Source organism: Tamandua tetradactyla, chromosome 17, assembly GCF_023851605.1.
Source record: "Tamandua tetradactyla isolate mTamTet1 chromosome 17, mTamTet1.pri, whole genome shotgun sequence".
NCBI classification, from domain to species: domain Eukaryota; kingdom Metazoa; phylum Chordata; class Mammalia; order Pilosa; family Myrmecophagidae; genus Tamandua; species Tamandua tetradactyla.
This window is the reverse complement of record NC_135343.1, coordinates 47,213,753-47,234,150: the sequence shown is the minus strand read 5'-3', so window position 1 is coordinate 47,234,150 and position 20,398 is coordinate 47,213,753. Positions and strand designations below refer to the sequence as shown.

At 36.3% G+C, this 20,398-nt stretch overlaps 1 protein-coding gene and 1 pseudogene across 8 annotated transcripts in view; one reads left to right on the top strand and one right to left on the bottom strand.

Moving 5' to 3' along the window:
* The window catches only part of ALMS1 (ALMS1 centrosome and basal body associated protein), a 308,517-nt gene that overhangs the window by 114,825 nt on the left and 173,294 nt on the right, over positions 1 to 20,398 (bottom strand). For 4 of the 8 annotated variants that reach the window (XR_013164375.1, XM_077134572.1, XM_077134570.1 and 1 more), the window contains 2 exons: positions 10,848 to 11,086; positions 2,343 to 2,468 (listed from right to left, as the gene is read on the bottom strand). Coding sequence is in view for 6 of the 8 variants with exons in the window: in XM_077134572.1 (XP_076990687.1) it covers positions 2,343 to 2,468; positions 10,848 to 11,086 (365 nt within the window). In the remaining 2 variants the exon portion in view is untranslated. Of the gene's footprint in view, positions 1 to 2,342; positions 2,469 to 8,286; positions 8,345 to 9,443; positions 9,541 to 10,847; positions 11,087 to 20,398 lie in introns of those variants that run through there. The other 4 variants (XM_077134571.1, XM_077134575.1, XR_013164376.1 and 1 more) reach the window with 3 other exon arrangements.
* On the top strand, positions 12,676 to 14,863 carry LOC143661686 (glutamine synthetase pseudogene; annotated as a pseudogene).

The following is a 20,398-nucleotide window of genomic DNA, read 5'->3' as shown; positions in this document are numbered from 1 at the left end:
AGTCTTGAAGATGACTGTATAAAGATAAAACTTTTACAATGTAATCGTGTGATTGTGAAAATCTTATGTCTGATGCTCCTTTTATCCAGCGTATGGACAAATGAGTAAAAAAAATGGATAAAAAATAAATAAATTATAGGGTAAATAAAAGGTAAAATGAATTGGGTTGACGGAAATTCTAGTGGTCAATGAGAGGGAGGGGTAAGGGGTATGGGATGGATGAGTTTTTTCTTCTTATTTCTTTTTCTACAGTGATGCAAACGTTCTAAAAAATGATCATGATGATAAATATACAACTGTGTGATAATACTGTGAGCCAATGTTTGTACACAGCTTATGGACTGTATATGTGTGAAGATTTGTCAAAAAAATATTCAAAAAAGAGAAAAATCACATTTTTTTCTTAAAAAACAAAAAATACCTAGTAGTTTTACTTATGTTTTTAAAATTTATTTATTAATTTAAAAAATTTAACAAATGAACTAAAACATCAACATATATAATCAGTAATTCATAATATCATCACTTAGTTGCATATTCATCATTTCTTAGAACATTTGCATCAATTCAGAAAAAGAAAAAAGACAACAGAAAAAGAAGTAAAACGAAAACAAAAAAAAAAAGATTATACACACCATACCCCTTACCCCTCACTTTCACTTGCATTTCAAACCAAATTTATTTTAACATTTGTTCCCCCTATTATTTATTTTTATTCCATATGTTCTACTCGTCTGCTGACAAGGTAGATAAAAGGAGCCTCAGACACAAGGTTTTCACGAAAATCACACAGTCACATTGTGAAAGCTATATCATTATCCAATCATCCTCAAGAAACATGGTTACTGGAACACAGCTCTACATTTTCAGGCAGTTCCCTCCAGCCTCTCCATTACATCTTGAATAACAAGGTGGTATCTACTTAATGCGTAAGAATAATCTCCAGGATAACCTCTTGACTCTATTTGGAATCTCTCAGCCATTGCCACTTTGTCTTATTTCACTCTTCCCCCTTTTGGTCAAGAAGGTTTTCTCAAACCCTTGATGCTGAGTCTCAGCTCATTCTAGGATTTCTGTTCCACGTTGCCAGGAAGGTCCACACTCCTGGGAGTCATGTCCCACATAGACAGGGGGAGGGTGGTGGGATTGCTTGTTGTGTTGGCTGGAGAGAGAGGCCACATCTGAGCAACAAGAGGCTCTCTTGGGGGTGACTCTTAGTCCTAAATTTTAAGTAGACTTGACCTATTCTTCGTGGGGTTAAGTTTCATATGAACGAACCCCAAGACTGGTGCTCAGCCTATAGCTTTGGTTGTCCACACTGCTTGTGAGAATATCAAGAATTCAACTTGGGGAAGTTGAATTTCTCCCCATTTTCACCATTCCCCGAAGGGGACTTTGCAAATACTTTTCCACTCACTGATCAAATCACTCTGGGATTCATCGGGGCAGCACTCTGGACAAACCAACAAAATCTCATGTTCTACCTGAGATTCCAAGTACTTAAGGTGTTCAATCAAACTATCTACATAAGTTATATTAGGAAGTGCACTAGTCAAAATATAAATTTTGTACCAAATAAACATTTTTTGCTTCAGTCTCACACATAAGGTGAGATTTTAAAATAGTAATTACCATCTATTTTCAGCACCCCGCAGTAATGACATTCCTTTGTTCTTCCTCATGCAAAAACATTTTTAAACTTTGTACATTTAGTTACTATTATTATACACTCTAGGCATTCCTAGATTATACCACCTCAACCTTTAACATCTATCTTTCTTCTTCTTATGTTTTTTGAGCAAACTCATAATCATTTATGTAATAATAACTTAGTAGCTGTTTGAAGAAATGATACACCTAAGTACTTATTGTTTGGATTTAACAACTTAATGACACAACTATTAGATACTTATTTTCGGACTAGAAAAAAAAAAAAATCAGGCGGGCCATGGTGGCTCAGTGGCAGAGTTCTTGCCTGCCATGCCAGAGACCCGGGTTCGTTTCCTGGTGCCTGTCCATGAAAAAAAACACAGAAAAAAAAATACTGAAATACAAAGGGTACTGTAAATCAAGATAACTTGGAAACCTTTGTCTAACAGTAGAGTCCACTAACCGAAACAAATGACTGTCTGTACAGTTTTCTTTATCAAATATTTAATGTTTAAGTATACATAATATATTGGATCAAACAATTACCCTATCTGAACTACAGATTGAAGCATGAACAGCTCCATATTTCATTGAAAAATTAAATACTACTGAACTTTCAAATCTCACTCCAGAATCAACCAGCCATGCACAAATAAAATTTCATTAAGTTCTGAATAATTTTGGCATAATACCTGAGTGTGAGCTCTCCACAGTGGTATCTGATTTGGCATCCAGAAATTGAGGAATTTTTCTTAATTGTGGAACATAATACATCTCCGTACCTCCAGAAGGCTTATATGGCAACAGTAAAGGCTGGGCTAAGGGGGCAGAAATCAGAATAATTAATAAGAAAATATTTATCAATTCATTCAATAAATATTATGTGGCAGACAATGTTCAATATTTTTGGAATATTATCAGTAAACCAAACAGAAATGTAACTTCACCTAAAAGAGAAACTAGCATTCTGGAGGAAGACATATGGTAAAAAATTATTTAAAAATTTTCTAGAACTTTAATAACTTTTAAGTGATATGGGAAAAAAATTACAATTAGAAAAAGATGGGGAGCCTGGTAGTACCAGGGGAATTGGGGAGGATTCAGTTTTAAAAAGAGTAGTTTCATTGAGAAGATGGTAGTAATCCATTCTCTATATTGAAAGCTCCAACAGAAAAACAGTATCTTATATGGAACCTGCTCACTGTTAACCCCTATTATTGGTCTTAATTATGTCTCTAGAGCCACAGAAAATAAGTCTGTTGTCTTCTCTGTGATAGATCTTCAAAACAAAGTTTCTGAAGTTTCCATTATAAATGTAATATATTTCAGTATTAAGAAACTACATAAAAGTAATAAAGACAAAATCCTACCACTCAGAGATAATTGTTACTAACATCTTAATATATTTCTTTTCAGTCTTTTCTGTTTCTTATTTGTATATATATAGTATGCAAAATTTGGAATTCATCTTTTCTACTTAACATTTACAATAAAATATTCATGGTATTTCCTTTTTCTCACATTTTTATGGTTATACCACAGATTAATAACATGCAATTAATGCTTCTAATGTTGAAAATTCAGGCTGGCTTCAAGTTTTCAATTATAAAGAATGTTTTAAAACATTTAAAATATTTTATTGGAATTTGAAATTAAATATAAATGTTCTATTCCGAAAACAGGAAAAATATAAATCCATATATAGTGATTTGGGAAATATAATTTATATACATAAATTCATTTAAAACTTTAAAAACCACATATTGGAAATGCATTAATTTTCATAAATAAATTAAAGCTACGTAAACTAATGAGCTGCAAAGTTACAATCATTTCTGGTTGTTTAAATATCATCATTGAAATGAAATTTTTAAAAAGCCAGATCATGATTCAGGATGTTTGGCCCCACTTAAATAGTAACTAACACTACCTTAAAAAATTTAATTCATTCAATTCATACCTGGACACAAAAATTTTGTGAATCAAGATTTTTCTATTTATAGCATATCCACTCTTCCCCTGCTACCCCATCTCTGGAATATTCTCTGATGACAGAGTGAAAAATTATAACATTCATAACATTTTTTCTAAAAAATATCAACCTCTAAATTGCTTTCTAAAATGTCTGCACCAATTTACCCTTCCATCAACAGCACTAAGCATAATCATTAAAAACAAAATCTTTGCTAACAAAGGTAATGGCACCTCATTGTTTAAATTTAACTTATTTGATTATTATAGAGGCTAGACCTTTTTCTATATACTTCTTAACTATCTATGTTGCTTTTTTAGTAAAGTACCTGTGTATGCCCTTTGCCCATTTAGTGGAATATCAGAGTATTGGTATTTTTCTTTCATGGTGTGAGAGAATTGCTAAATGGGTCCTGGTATCCTTTCTTTCCTCTTTTCTATAAGTAACAGAACTCCAGGATATTTAGCTGGGCACAAAGCTACCAATCTATACATTATATTTCCCAATCTCTCTTGCAGCCATTTACAGACATGTGACTAAGTTTAGGCTCATGGTATGAGCACAAGAATGAATACAACTTCCTGGCATTCTACTAAGCCCCTCCTCTATGCCAACACCCCCATCCCCACCCCTACACACTTCCTGGGACTGTAAACCATGATAGTTACAGCAGCTACTCTCGTACCAGAGATGGAAGCCACACCGTAAAAAAGTCAGAGCTACCAGACATGGAGCAGAGCTACCTCCTTGAGACCATCTTACCTGTAGTTTAGAGTTTCTGTGATAAAATAGCTTATCCTATACCTCCAAATAAATTCAGTAAGCAATCAATCGAACTTATTTAAATCCACTAGGGCAATCACTTGCTATCTATGTGACCTTGAACAAATCATCCCTCTTTTGGCTTCAGTTTCATCACCAGAACATGGGCATGATAATAATACTTACCTTTCAGGATTGTTGTGAAAATGTGAATGGGTTTAAAAATATAAAGTGTATCAAACAGTAATTTTGATATGTAATAACAGGCAAAGTGAAGAAAGAGTTCTTCCCACATCTTAAGTAAGCAATTTATTCTTACAACACTCATATAATCCTAATTTTTCACCACTGTGATACCTCCTTTATTACACATTAAACTGAAGTACAACAGGATTCATCTCTGTGCTTTCTATTCTAGTACACTAATATATTTATACATGTTCAGGCTAGTACTACACTTTTAAATCTGGCTGTTGCTAAAATTGGTCTCCCCCATTACGCTTCTTTTTTTATTCTTCCTAATGAATTTAGGGTTAATTAAACAAGTTCAGAAGAATTCCATTAAAATTTTGAACAGAATTTGCTAAAGCATAAGTTGATTTAGGAATAAATGATAGCTATAAAATATTCTGCCTTCCTATGCAAAAACATACCCTTCTCTCAATTTAGCCCTTTTCATTTGTATCTCTGCACAAAGGATTAGCATTTACTTCACGTAGGTCCTATAAAATTCTTGTTTAGGTTATTCCTGAGTATTTTTTTGCATAGTGCTCCTATGAATAGCATTTTAAAGATAGCTATCATTTCTTCTAGCAAAACACTTTCAGCTTCTTCAATTTATCCTTATAGACCCTGGTTTTCCCTTGCATTCTGTTATTACCTCTAGATCGACTCCTAGTTGCCACGTCTAGCTTATAAAAGTCTAAATACTCCAGGCAGGGTCTGATATTTCCTAAGTAGAATGAGGCCTCTTTCATTATGGATACAGTAACAGCCTTTACGTTACTTAGAACTGTGTTACCATCCTTGGCAATGCCATCATTCTGTTGACTAATTTTGGTATACTGCTTCCCCAAGGAATTTATTTTACAGAAGAAAATGGGACAAAATGTCAATGCTTTAGGGGATTCACTGTCCTTATTACATGCGTTATAACCCAAAAGTATGCCAATCTTGAAAATTTTTTAAACACTGCACGAGTTACTAAAAATGATTATGGTACCAATGGGGTACCATCACTTTCTGATGCTGGAATGCTATATTACAGAATACGGCACATGCTATGAACCACATAAGGGATGTGCCTCTCCCTCAAATAGAAGGCATATACTGGGAAACAAAGATAGAAGTCTGATGAACAACTTTTTGAATCTTCTGCTTTCAATCTCTATGACTCTGAGCATTGTTAGATGGAGGAGTTTTTAAACAAGAGGTGGATACTTCAACTAGGAGACAGGAGTCATCTAGCCATTTTACATTCTTTATATCACTGAAGCAACCCATGGAGAAGGACGTCACTGAAACTGTGACTGCTTTAAACTATCCTAAAGAAAATAAGATTAACTTAATGAAAAAAGGTCAGGAGTATGGTTAAAACATAGGGGACATTAACCATTACCCTAACATTACTCTAACTCTATACTTGCAAAGCCAGAGTAAGGTCTCAAACTACTTGGAATATTGTTTCACTCCATCAGGAAACAAACAAAAAAGGAAAAAAAATGGCCACTGAGAAGCTGGATGAGGTCAAGGAGGGAAGAATTTAAACAAAAGAAAAAAGGTTATAGCCTCCCACTTCTATTTGGTCATTACTGTAGTCATTATTGTTAGATTAGTGTTTATTATACAGTTTGGTAGTGATGGTTAAATTCACCATTTACTGCAGAGGTTTCAGCAAGTGAATAACAACGACTGGGAAGATTTACAGTGGACCCAGAGCAGGAATAGTATGACAGGAAGCAGAATTTTGAGACAGATGAATGGCTTTTTGACGTTATCGATAACTTTACATTTGGATGCAGCAGTGTTCAGATTACTTTGGAATGCCTGCCTATGAGGGAAGAAATGACTACATGGCAAATAATGGTTGCTCTTGGAAAAGGAAGAAAGGTAATGGGACTTGGGAGGGGCAGAGAAGAAAGTTCAATTTTATAAATTATTTTAAAAAACTGAAAATAGAACAAAATATAAACATAATACTTATTACATTTTGAATTTGTCCATTCAGAGTAGTGGGTCCATAGCCAAGTTTTACTATAGTATTCTTTGTACTTTAAATTTTTTCATGCAATACCTTCTTACCCAAATAAAATAATATTAACCCTTTAAAGGAGTCCTTTCTCTCCAGTTCCTGAATGTAATGGTAAAACAATTAATTGCAGCTCCTATACTGACAGATGTTTCACATAGAAATATGCTCTTTACAGCTGGGTTTCCCGTCTCATGCTTCTGCTATGAGAACAACATAACACAGGTAGCCACTGTCCCTTTAGCTTGGGTCTCAGAATGAGATGTGTGGAACAAACCCAAACGATTCCTGCAGCCTCGAGTTAAGCCCAGCTAAATCTCAACTGACTCACAAATTCGTGAAGTAAGAAACACCAATGTCTGTTGTTATGAAACATAAGTTTTTTTTTTTTTTCCAGTGTGGGGTCCAAAGGACAACTTATTTAAAACAAAGGTGACAAGGTGTGAGGAGGAGGAAATATGGAGAACAATTCTAATATAAAAGCACATAGAAGCATCTCAATTTAAAAAAAAAAAAAAGGTAATGAAGGAAGTTACATAAAAACTGCCGACTTCAATAGATTATATACATCAAAAACTTACAAAACAGCATTTCAAGGAATGTTAGTTTTTTTTTAAAAAGTAAACTAGTTTTTGTTACAAAAAGTTAAAGCTACAAACTTCACAGTTTTAAGTTATACATCAGGAACACCATTTAAGCTATTTTTTCCCCCAAGTTGGTCCAAGTATGAGCTGGTGGAAGAGATTTTTTTTCAAACATAAACAAGAACATGATTGTAATATTATCCTGATAAAAACATAAGCATAGTGCTTAAGAAAGGATGGGGTTAGGGATGGACTGGGTAGGAATGATTTTTCAGTAAATAAGGAGCTGCAATCTTTAGAGGCAACATGGTATGCTAGAAAGGGCACTGGAGTAGAATCAGAAAACCTGGATTTGAACCCTGTCTCTGACATGTTCTAGCTGTGTGACTTTGAGCAACACAATTCACCTCTCTGAATCTCAGTTTTCTCATCTGTAAAATGAGAACAATACCTATATCTTCCAGAGCTATTTTTAATAGAAATAGGGCTATTTAGATGATCTATTACTTCATGAATGAACTTTGGTAGTTTGTACCTTTTAAGGAATCTGTCCTTTTATGTTATTGAATTTATTAGCATAAAGTTGTTTATAATATTCTATTAACATTTAATATCTGTAGGAGCTGTAGTGATGTCACCTCTCTCATTACTAATACTGGTAAGAACTACTGTGTATAAATGGCATGATAAATTTCTGACATGTGGTAGGTGTTAAATAAATGTTTCTTGGACCAGAATCTACCACTTCAAAGAGTGAAGGCAATAGTTCTTAAATTTCTTCTAATTTTTTGTTTTATGTTTACCTAGCCAGCCAGCCAGCAATTCGTTCATCTATCCAATTGGTGTTTGGGGGAAGGGTCAAAGAGGAAGACAGAGATATGCTTTGAAATTACAGAGAGGCAAGTAAAATAATCTTAGAGGATTTGAGATTTTTTATGACACAATTATATGTGCTATTGTTTCTTGGAAGCAGAAAATATGTTAGAGTCTCAAAATTCTCTGGAAGCTTGAGTCACAAGTGCTCAAGCAATGACCAAAGCTCAGTCCTCAATAAAAGTAAGCTGATATACCTTGAATTTAGTATTCAAGGAAAAAACGACCAGGACTTGCTCCTCTCCCTTTCTGTCACTAGAAAACAAATACACTTTTGTCAGGAAATTTATCCAAAACAATCTAGCTTCAGGTCAAAGGGCTCTGTCTAGCCAGAACAGTGAGCAATCTACTTTGTTGGACCAGCATATTGAGTGCACACATACTTGAAACAAAATATACTCCAGATCAAAGTTCATGACCAAAGAACATTTATGAGAAAGAACCAAATCTTCTTTTACTTAGATTGGGCCTTGGATGGAAGAAAACAGGCATTCCCTTCCTCTTTGGCCAAGGGCAAAGTCCTTTGTTTCAAAAAGAAAGAGACAGGTGGAAGGAGTGAGGGATGCACACTGGAAGCTTTTATTTTTTTATTTTTTATTTTTTGTGCATGGTCTGAGACTTGAACCCAGGTCTCCCACATGGAAGGTGAGCATTCTACCACTGAACCACCAGTGCACCCTGAAGCTTTGATTTTTAAAACTCACTTGACTTGACTGCTAATTCAGCTGTTTACTAACCCAAAAATGCCAGTTAGAATTATACAGTCTGGAGACACTAGCTTGTTTTTTTTGGTTCATGGTCTGGGAATCAAACCCAGGTCTCCTGCATGGAAGGCGAGTATTCTACCATTGAATGACACTAAGATTTTTTGAGGTGGTTTGTTACGCAGTATCACTGTGGCAATAGTCAATGGACACATGAAGGTACTCTTTGTGATAATTCATTAATCTGTACTTTCGGTTTGTAGTCTACCATTTCACAATAAAAAATGGTAAAAACAGTATACACATTTTAACTTATACATATACTAATTGAAATTAAATTAAATGCATCTTAAACCCTGAAACTGAAAAGCAATTTTCTTTACATTTTGGCATATCCTATTTATATCTGCAGATGGATAGGTTTTTGGTTAAGCAGAAAAACTTAAAATATATTTTGAATAGATTTGTACAAAACATTAAATAATTTACAATTAGTAACTTAAAGTTACTATCCTCATTTGGGATAGAATGGGGACTTAATATTTCAGTTACTTGACTTAAAATGAAAATAATTTCCTCTAATTCTAAGTGTTATATAGTATAATCACTAACAAAATATCATTGAAACTATAACATATAAAACACTCTACCTTACAGCAGCTAGCTGTTCACCAAAATCCATGTCTTCTTCATTATGGAAAACATAGATAAACTATATTTCCAGCCAGTGAAAAGTGACTTGGGTCACTGTTAAATAATAAAGAATATGACTAGTCTTTGTCCCCAGTTCTCAGAAGATACCTAATAAATCTCTGGACTTTTTCCTAAGTGACAGGAGCATCTTTGCTACTCATGATGCCCTGCCTGTCCCCGACACCTGATACTTTATACTAATGAGATGGTTCAGGGTAGGGTCTGCCACACTAGTAGTCTTAGGGTGGGGGGGCTGGCTACACCATTAAGACCGACCATGGGATTGGAGGACTGAGATTTGGTACTTAATGTTAAGGGAAAGGAGGGAGGCTAGAGATCGGGTTCAACCATTGATAAGATCAACCACATATAATATATATATATATATATATATATGCCTCAATAAAAACTCTGGACACAGAGGCTGGAAGCTTGGGTGAACATCCCCAGTTGGTAAAACACAGCTGTGCCAAGAGGGTGAAGCATCCTGACTCTGTGAGAAGAGAACACTTGAAGTTTCACCTTTGAGACCTCACCCTATGTATCCTTTTCTTTGGTTCCATCTTATTTGTTTTCTTTTTGCTATAATAAACTTTAATGTTAAGTATAGAGCTTTCCTGAGTTCTGTGAGTCATTTTAGTAAACTGTCAAACCTGAGGGGGTTTAGGAACTGCCAGATTGTAGTCAGGTGGTTAAAAGTGAGGTTGGCCCTGGGTACCCCTGAACTTGTGCCTAAAAGAGGACTTGAAAAGGCAGTCTTGAAGAGGACTGTGCCCTTAAAATGGTCTAACTATTAGGTAGTTAGTAACCGAACTGTAGTATGACCACTTTCAGGCCTGGCCCATAAAAACCTTACATGTATTCACTGACCCTTCCAATTGACTGGGATGGCAATCCAACGTAACTTTGGCTTCTATATTTTAAAGACAGTAGGGCTAAAGTCAACCTCTGGTGATTGTTTTAGGAATGAGAAATTACTATTGTGTTTATGATGCTATGTATTTGTGAATCTATTTATCACAGCACCTACAATTACTATTATAAAGTCACAAATAATTCAACTGCCCACTTAAAAGCAGACTTGTTATCGCAAGTATCATGACAGGAAAATATATTTTAAATAAAATTTTACAGGCAGCATGAGTTCCAAATAGGTTAACTCTACTAGAATTTAAGGTAAAAATATATTCAATTCATATTTTCTTCATACCTATGTAAATAACAAATGAATATAATCATGTTGGATCCTATGCTTAAATGAAACTTAGGTTTTCTGACTTTACCTAATAAATTACAAACTTTTGAAATAATTACACATAAAAGCTGGTACACTGAGCTAAAATATAATCACATTCTCTTACCACCTGTGCCATGAGAAGGAGCAATCTGTTGGATTGAAGACGATGCAAACTTGACAGGAACGCTGTAAACCTTCTGGGTAAAGGGCCCTGGAATTTCATGTCCACGATCTTCAGCATTAATAAAAATCTCAGATGAAAACATAGTTTTTTCTGGACTTTCTGTTGTTATCTGAGTTACTGCATCAGATGATAATTTTCCAGAGAAGGCAGAAAAAGGGGTCTTAATCTCCTCTGGTGACCTGAATACAAAAGAGAAAGGATGCAGCAGGTTACATTCTTGACCTACAAATACCACAATCTCTTTCTAAAAGTGGCTTCAAGGAATATTTAAGTAGCAAAAAAGACTATTTTGTGGAAAGACATCAACCTCAAAAGGCTAAGGCAATTTCTATGTACCCTTTGGTGTCTATCTCTAGATACTTATTATAATTTGACTGTGTATATTACTTTTATTCATTTTAAAAACATATTACAATTTGAACTTAGAATGCTAATATACAATTCATCTGAGGAAAGAGTACTTATAAACTGAAGTGAAAAGACATTCTTTTTTTTTTTTTAATTATTGGAAGTCTACCCTAAAGTAGAGGAATGTACTATGGCTTAGAGTACACACAGATAAATAAGAACTGGAGCTTTCCCATAAGGAGTTCTCCTCTGGGAGAAACAGAGGTCTTCGAGGTTGTAAGCAGATATTAAAATTATAGAAAATCCATCTTAAAACAAAATGGCGGGGGTACAAGGGTGGTTCAGTGATAGAATTATTGCCTGTCATGTGGAGACCTGCGTTTGATCCCTGGCCCACGAACTCCCACCCCTACCAAAAAAAAAAAAAATCCCACAAAAAAACTAAAAGCAAAATGGCATAAATAAATGATTGAATAAATAACTGGGGAGAAAAGACAAATCTTGTTTACAGAAGAATAACAAATACTATAGCAAAGATACCAATGCTCACTCCTCCCCTGGGCAGGTGAAGCTTATTTCCCCCCTACATCCCTGTCCCTTAAGTACAAGCTGGACATAGTGACTGGATTGCAAAGAATAAAGTTTAAAATGAGAAAAACAGTAACTTTAGAGAAACCTGGCAAACTCTGTCTTATGCAAGTGTTTAAGGTTAATGTCACAAATGATGACGTGGATATCATGTATACCTAACTATAATGTAATGAGAAGGGCATTTTATCTCTGTTGGACTCTTCCAAAACCTACAGCCCCAGTCTAACCATGAGTAAAAAAAAAAAAAAAAATCAACAAACCCAAACTAAGGGATATTCTACAGAATACCTGACTTTAAAACTGTCAAAGTCATGAAAAACAAGGAAAGAATGAGAAATTGTCAAGGAACAGAAGAGACTAAGGAGACATGACAATTAAATACAATATGGTACTCTGTATTGAATCCTGGAACAAGAAAATGGCATGAATGAAAAAACTGGTGAAATCCAAAAAAATTTTGGAGTTTAGTTACTATTACTATACAAATGTTGTTTCTTAATTTTGACAAATGTACCATGGTTATGTAAGATGTTAACAATAAGAGACAGTAAGTGAGGGATATACAGGAACTTCACGTTTGTAACTTTTCTATAAACCTAAACTTATTAAAAATAAACTGTATTTAAAAAAATGGAGTTAATACTGTACTGTTGGAATAGTATTACAAAAACAAAATAACTTGTAGATCTCTACTCTCTGCCTACCATTTATTAACTGAAAAAGACAATTATGAGAAAAGAAAATAATATGCCTATCTTATGTGCACGCATGCTTCTTGCTCTCTCTCACTACAAACATATACACAGTGTGTGTCTGACTTCCTATCAAGATGATTTACCATAGGAATATAAGGAGGTAAGGCCAGTTAGCATCAGAAACTAACTGAAGGAGTTTCCACGATCAGAATAGCAAAGTAAGCCTTCCATGGCTCTTTACCCCCAAAGAGGCTTTAAAAAACAAATGAGAGAGCCAAGAATGAGAGAAAAGTTCAGCCTCTGACATATATCACCGGCCTCCTCTCACTTTGTTCTTGTGGACTCCCTCCCTCTGCTCTGCTTGCTGCACAAAACACCTTCCACCAGGCAACTTTTCAGCTTCATACACATTGCTCTCTCCAAAGAAGAGGGAAAGAGGTATGGGCCTGCCTCACTGAGAACTAAACATAGCCCAGCGAAAGACTCACTGAGGGAAACCTCATTGCTCTATACAAAGCACCAGCCAAACCAGAAAGGTGATTCTAGGAGTTAGCCTGAAAAAAAAAAAGTACTGTTGAGGTTTTTAGCTTTAAGGTATCTTAGGGCAAATTTAATATTTTTATTTTTATTTTTATTTTTCTTATCAGAAGTGACCAAATTATTATGGTAAGACCTCAGAGACCAAATCTTTGTCTGGTCCTTTCTCTACCCCCTTCCCAACTGCTACAGTATGAATCATGTGCCCCTTATGTTGGGGTGACCAGTGATGTACTCTCCTGCCTCCTTTTTTACAAAGGAAAGTAAAGAAAATTATGTTTTTGCCATTGATTTAGCCATATGAAACATCTCATCACCCTTTTCTGGGTCCGAAACTGCTGTGTCTAGAAGTGCCATCTCATGCTTTGTATCAGCCAGCGCTGGAGAAATCTTGAATAGCTTATATACAAAATTCTTTACAATTTTTATATTATTTTGAAACTTTGCTTCTTTAGAGTTGGGGAGCACTGACCACTCCATCTCTACAGTCTGGGCTGGCAATATGCTGATCTTTTAAAATTCTTTTCCCCACCCAATTCCCCTTTTTGGTGAGGTTTCTGTGAGGTCTGCTAGGTGTGCATCCTGCAGCTTATTGGCTTAAAATGTACCCTTCTTTGGTGTGGTCTCTTTTGGGGGCAGATTGGGAGAAAGAGAAACCAATAATGCAACTGTTTTGATACTGAAAATTGACAAAATTTCTTTTCGAAATAAAGAACCAGTCCCTCTAAAAAAAAAAAAACACAAGTTCCCACTTGTACAAAGGCACCAAGCAGGTATACATGGATCTGCCTCAGGGCAAGAAAGTCCAAGCCATGTATATCTGGATCAAAGGCACTGGAAAAGGTCTGTGCTGTAAAACTGCACCCTGGACAATGAACCTACGGGCACAGAAGAGCTTCCCAAATGGAATTTTGATGGCTCTAGTACTCTCCAGTCTGAAGGCTCCAACAGTGACAAGTTTCTCAACCCTGTTGCCATGTTTTGGGACCCTTTCCACAAGAAACCCAAAAAGCTAGTGTTCTATGAAGTTTTCAAGTACAGTTGAAAGCCTGCAGAAACCAATTTAAGGCACTCCTGTATATGGATAATGGAAAGTTTGGAATGTACAGGAATATACCCTGATGGGGACAGACGGACACCCCTTCGGCTGGCCTTCCAATGGCTTCCCTGGGCCCGAAGGCCCATATTATTGTGGATGGGAACAGACAAAGCCTATGGAAAAGACATTGTGAAGGCCCACTACCAGGCCTGCTTGTACTCCAGCATCAAGATCACAGGAACAAATGCTGAGTTCATATCTGCCCAGTGGGAATTCCAGGTAGGACCCTGTGAAGGAAATGACATAGGAGATCATCTCTGGGTGGTCCATTTCATCTTTCATCATGAGGTGAAGACTGGTATGAGAGCAACCTTCAATCCTAAGCCCATTCCTAGGAACTGGAATGGTGCAGGCTGCCATACCAACCTCAGCACCAAGGCCATGCAAGAAGAGAATGGTCTGAAGTACAGTGAGGAGTCCATCGAGAAACTAAAAGCAAGCAGCACTAGTACCACATCCGCACCTATGATCCCAAGGGGGTGCCTAGACAATGCCTGGCACCTACCTGAATTCCAAGAAACCTCCAAAATCAACGATTTCTCTGCCAGTGTGGCCAACCATGGCACTAGCATCCACATTCCCCAGCCCAGAATAGGAAGGATTACTTTGAAGACCGCCATCCCTACGCCAACTGTGACCCCTTTATAGTGACAAAAGTGCTCATAATGCATGTGTCTTCTCAGTGATTCTGGTTGAGCCCTTGCAGTACAAGAATTAAATGGGCTAGACTTCCAGTAGTCAACACCTTCCTGGTTCTTCATCCCACTCCCACTTTTCCTGTCTCCTAGTTGTCCTACTAACTGTTTCTCAAAGGGCAGAATATCAAGGTCTTTTTTTCCTCATGCCCAGTTAATAACTTTTGCTCTTTTGGGCCAGAATAGAGGAGGTCAAGTTCTTAATCTCTTCAGACTCACCCCACAGCCCTTCTGATCCTATGACAGATGTTTTAGAAGACTGAGGAAGTAGTGCATTAGTGAGGAGGGAAAACAATAAGCACTGCTTCCATTTAAAACAGATGTGCTTGTCCAGTAGGTACATACTGGACAGAGTGCATCTATGTTTGGATGGAAGAGCAGGACTTTTTCTGTGAGGTTAGTTGAAGGTGAGGCAGGCCTGACTTACTCTGTAGTTAGCTGAGAATACACCTTCTCCCCTCTTCTGGTGGGGAAGTTTCATGTTTTTAAAAGATTAAAACCAACTTTCCTTTGAAGTGGGAATTAGTAGAGAAGGAAGGGTTTGGGAGATTTAAGGAAAATCTCTTGCTGTTATACTTTGCTAACATGAGGCTAAATTGCCCTAGCCTGAAGACAAACCTCAGAGTATTAACTGATGGACAGCCCTACCTCAAGAAGAAGAAAAAGTTCCTACTGCTTTGTCCTCCATTTATAACACAAAGCAGAGTAGTATTTTTATATATAAATGTAAAACAATAACAAAGCTATATATATGGATGTATGGATATGTGTGTTTTTCTGAAGGGGAAAACCATTCTAATTACAAGGTGCCAAATTTGATACAAGAAGTCTGGTTAGAAAATTAGGATCTCTTATTTCTCTAAGGAGTAGGGGTGGGTGAGGTATTGCTTGAAAAGTTGGCTATCTGGGGATATTATTCACTCCCTACCACTTGGAGTTTTATTGTGCTCTGCCCACCATTCTGAAGGAAGTTGGTAATCGGTCTGATAATAGGTGGAGGCAGGTTACTCCGAGTAACAGTCACGTGAGCCTGATGGCTCTGATTTAAAAGACACACATATGCTTACATACAGGGGTTTAACAGTACGAGTTGGCTGGTCAACTTAAGCTTTATGTTCCCAACAAGGGGTACTGGGGTTATTTTCTGGTAGGAGTCACTAAAGCAATCCTGTGGATATATTAAATTAAAAAAAAAAATCAAATTTAGATTTTAATCATTTGTAAGGTTTCCACATCTTTCTGTTTTACAGAATTGCTTGTTGGCTTCAACTGTCTTCTTCCTATCTTTGCCCTATGAGGAAATGGAGAAGGCCTGGAGTCACACAATTATAATTATTTATTCTGGTTTCATTTTCTGTAAGTTTAAGATACTCTTTTCCTTTAACAATTCTGAAGAGTTATCCTTTTATAATATAAAAACAGGGTGGGCCATGGTGGCTCAGCAGGCAGAGTTCTCATCTCCCAGTGTCTGCCCATGCAAAAATAAACAAACCTGATCTTAATTCCTACATTTATCCTATTGCTCTATGGTTATTTTTATGCTGGCTGCAGAAAGTAAGTAGTGGTTTTCTCTTGCCACAATGACTTATAATTGCCATGTACTACATGTTCACAGATAATTCTTCATTGTAAACAGCTTGTAACTGCCCAGAGCAGCTATTATAAATCAAGCTAACACTTATAAGAAAAACAAAACAAAAAACAAACAAGAGATGGCAGAATATTCTCTCTTAATGTTCGGAAAGTTGGGTGAAGGAATGCAGTAATAGGGCAAGTGCAAAAACAAGAAAAAGCAACTTAAAAGTGGAAGGATCTCACGGCACCTTGGCTAGCCTCTAATCAGTCCTTCACTGGCTCTGCACAGAGCCAGCCTGTGTGCTCCCCATGTGGGTTCCTGGTCCTGGAGAAAGCAGAGTAACCCTCATGCATAGCTGGCAGCATGTATGTCTGGCTAATCAGTCTAGTGGCAGCCTGAAAGAATGAATTAGGACATTCATTACAGGCTTGCTAGAGCAGAACTTGCTCTTTGTGGGAGAACACTGTGGGAGAACAGTCAAATCACAGCTACCTGGGGCAAACGTTTGTAGGGTGTGGGACATATCTGCAGGGTCTGGGGCTATGAGGAAACACTGTTGCCTAGGGAAAAGAGATCCATGCAAACAGAGGAATTCCTAGGATCACTCAAGAATGTGTGACAAGAACAAGACGCATGCACAAAAGAACCGAGAGAGAGCTCTGTTTTTGTATCAGGTTATTCTCTATACTTATTGTTAGGACAGCTAAGCTCTGAAGGAGAGCACTAGTACAGGCCAAGCTGCAAAGACTAGAGGGGTGATTTCTTTTTCTTTTACACTTTTTGTTACTGTCATTATTAGGTCCTGGTATCAAATAAAATTGGTCATAACATTAGTTGTATACAAGCTTAAGGAAGAGACAACTCAGCATCCAAATTTCAAGGATAACACATCAACATACCAAATGCTGTATCAAAAATGTGCAAAACACATAAAGAAACAGGAAACAATGGCTAACACCAACTAGGAAGACCAGATCTTAAAAAGACTTAAAAAAACTGGTCCTCAAAAACATTCAAAGAGCTAAAGGAAAACATGAAAAAATAACTAAACAGAATCAGAAAAATGACAGATGAACACAAAGAGAATCTCAGTAAGAGAGAGAAACCAAGAAAAGGAACCAAACAGAGCTGAGTCATAGTAAAAGAAATAAAAAATTTCTTACAGGGGTTCAACAGCAGACTGGAACTAGCAGAAGGAAGATCAGTGAACTTAAAGATAAGAAAATTGAAATAATCTACTCTGAGGAGCAGAAAGAAAGAATGAAGAAAAGTGAAGAGAAACTGAGAAACTTGTGGGAAACCATCAAGAACACCAATACACAAACTGTGGGAGCCCCAAAAGGAGAAGAAAGAGTGAAAGGGGCAGAAAGAACATTCGAAGAAATAATAGTTGAAAACTGCAAATTTAATGAAAGTCATGAATACATACATCCAAGAAGATCAATGAACTCAAAAAGGATAAACCCAAACAGACCCACATCAAGACACAGGATAATCAAAATGTTAAATGCCAAAGATAGAGAATTCTGAAAGCCACAAAACAGAAACAATGTCTCATGTAAAACAGGAGGTGGAATAAGACTAAATGTTAATCTCTCCAGGAAAACCATGGAGGCAAGAAAACAGTGGGATGATATATTTAAAATACTGAAAGCAAAAAACTGCCCACCAAGAAGTCTATACTCAGAAAAGCTATCCTCCCAGAATGAGGGAGAGATTAAGACATCCCAGATTAAAAAAAACAAACCAAAAAAAAACCACACTGGGGGAGTTAGTCACCACTAGAGCTACCCTATAAGAAATGCTAAAGGGATTTCTTCAGATATAAACAAAAAGACACTAGACAATAGATCAAAGTTGCACAAAGAAATAAAGAACTCTGGCAAAAAGGTAATGACATTGGTAAATATAAATGACAGTACTATAGTATTTTTGTTTTATATCCCTACTTTTTATTTCCCACAGGATCTAAAATGCAAATGCATAAAAAGTAATTATAAATAAATGGTTTGTGACTGATAATGCATAGATACGTAACTGGCAACAAGAACTACATAAAGATGGAGAGGGCTGAGGGGTACAGGATCATGGTATGTATATGTTATTGAAGCAAGTTGGTATAAAACCATATGAAAATGTTATAGATTTAAAATGTTAAGACCCACAGTAACCACAAAGAAAATACTGGAAAACTATGCACCGAAAGGAAAAAAAAAAAAAAAGCATTCTAAATGGTTTGCCACAAAAAGTGAGCAAAGAATAGGAATGCACAATTCTTGATGTAAGTGTCCAGGTGGCCAATAGGTTTAACAAAAGATGCTTACTATTATTCACCATTAGGGAGATGCAAATCAAAACCATGATGAGATGACTTCTCACATCTACCAGAATGGCTATAATTAAAAATAGGAAAGTAATAAGTGTCAGTTAGGATACGGAAAAATGCAAGTTTTAGTACATTGTTGGTCGGTATGTAATTTATCATGCAGCCAATGTGAAAAACAGTTTGGTGGGTCATCAAAAAGCTAAACACTGAATTACTAAATGACCTGGAAATCTTACTTCTAAGTATTTACCCAGAAGAATTCAAACCAGGAACTTAAGACAGATATTTGTATACCAATGTTTATAGCAGGATTATTCTCCTTCCATGAGTGGAAGCAACCCAAGGGTCCATCAAAAGAAGAACTGACAGACAGAATATATATATAATACAATATTATTCAGCCATATAAAGAAATGAAGCTCAGATGCAGGCTATCTACATAAAAGAATCTTGAGGTCATCATGTTAAGTGAAATAAGTCAGATGTAAAGGGACAGATATTGTATAATTACACTTATATGAAATAGAGTATACAAATACACAGAGACAGTAGTAGACTATAGTTTATTTGTGCAGGGGTCGAGGGAAAAGGGAAGTTAATGCTTAATGGATGTAGAGTTTCTGCTTAGAGTGACGAGAAAGTTCTGATAACAGAATCTGCCTAGATGATTTCCCCCCATAGGACATTTCCTTATTGTTGAGGTGGAACAGGAGGCTGGGAGGTGGAGCCAGAAAAGTAGAGTAAAATTTTCTGCATCAGTCATGGCCCTAAAGGAGGCCAAGTTCCACTAGATGAAGAGGCCTGGAGCAAACACATATTAGGTCTTCCACTGCCAGATTTTGAAGCCTAGGAGGGCTACTCCCAAGAAGAGGTCGTGGGTCAGAAAAACACGAAATCACTTGTAATCCCCAAGTACTTAGGAGATAAATTTCCATTAAGAAAGTGTAACCACAACAAATATTGGCTAGTCTCCCCTTAAAACATTTGCCATACTAGAAAGTTGCAAGGGCTGGGAGTTTAAAGAGCTATTTCAAACATCTGAAAGTTAGAACTGAATATCCCATAGTATTCAATTACTGAAGAATCAAAGACCTGTCAGAATATAGTACAAAAATCCAGAAAGGTCATGTCTAATGAACCAAGACAAATCAAAAGTGCAATGAGTCAACACAGCCTTCAATTCAGCTCTTACCTAGTTACATTTCTGAAATGACTTAGGTAATTAGCCATTCTATCTAATTAACAGAAAAAGGGTATACCATCTACAGTGGAAAGTAACATCACCCTCAGTCTCCATGATTCTTTTATTCAGCGCATGATGAAAAATTATCAAATATATGAAGCAATAAAAAATCACCAAAAATTGAGAGAAATAACAGACAAGAAAAATTGATTCACAAGGAATTCAGACACTGGAGTTAGCAGAGAAGGACTTTAAAATAACTATTAAGACGCTAATAGAGCAAAAGATGGGGGACAGTGGGTAGAAAGATGGAAAGCCTCAAGAGAAAACTGGAATCTATTTTCTTTTAATCATATGAATATTTTAGAATGAAAAAAAAACAACCAATAAACTCAAAGAAGATCAAAAGCATTAACCAAATTAAAAGGAAAAAGAATGGAA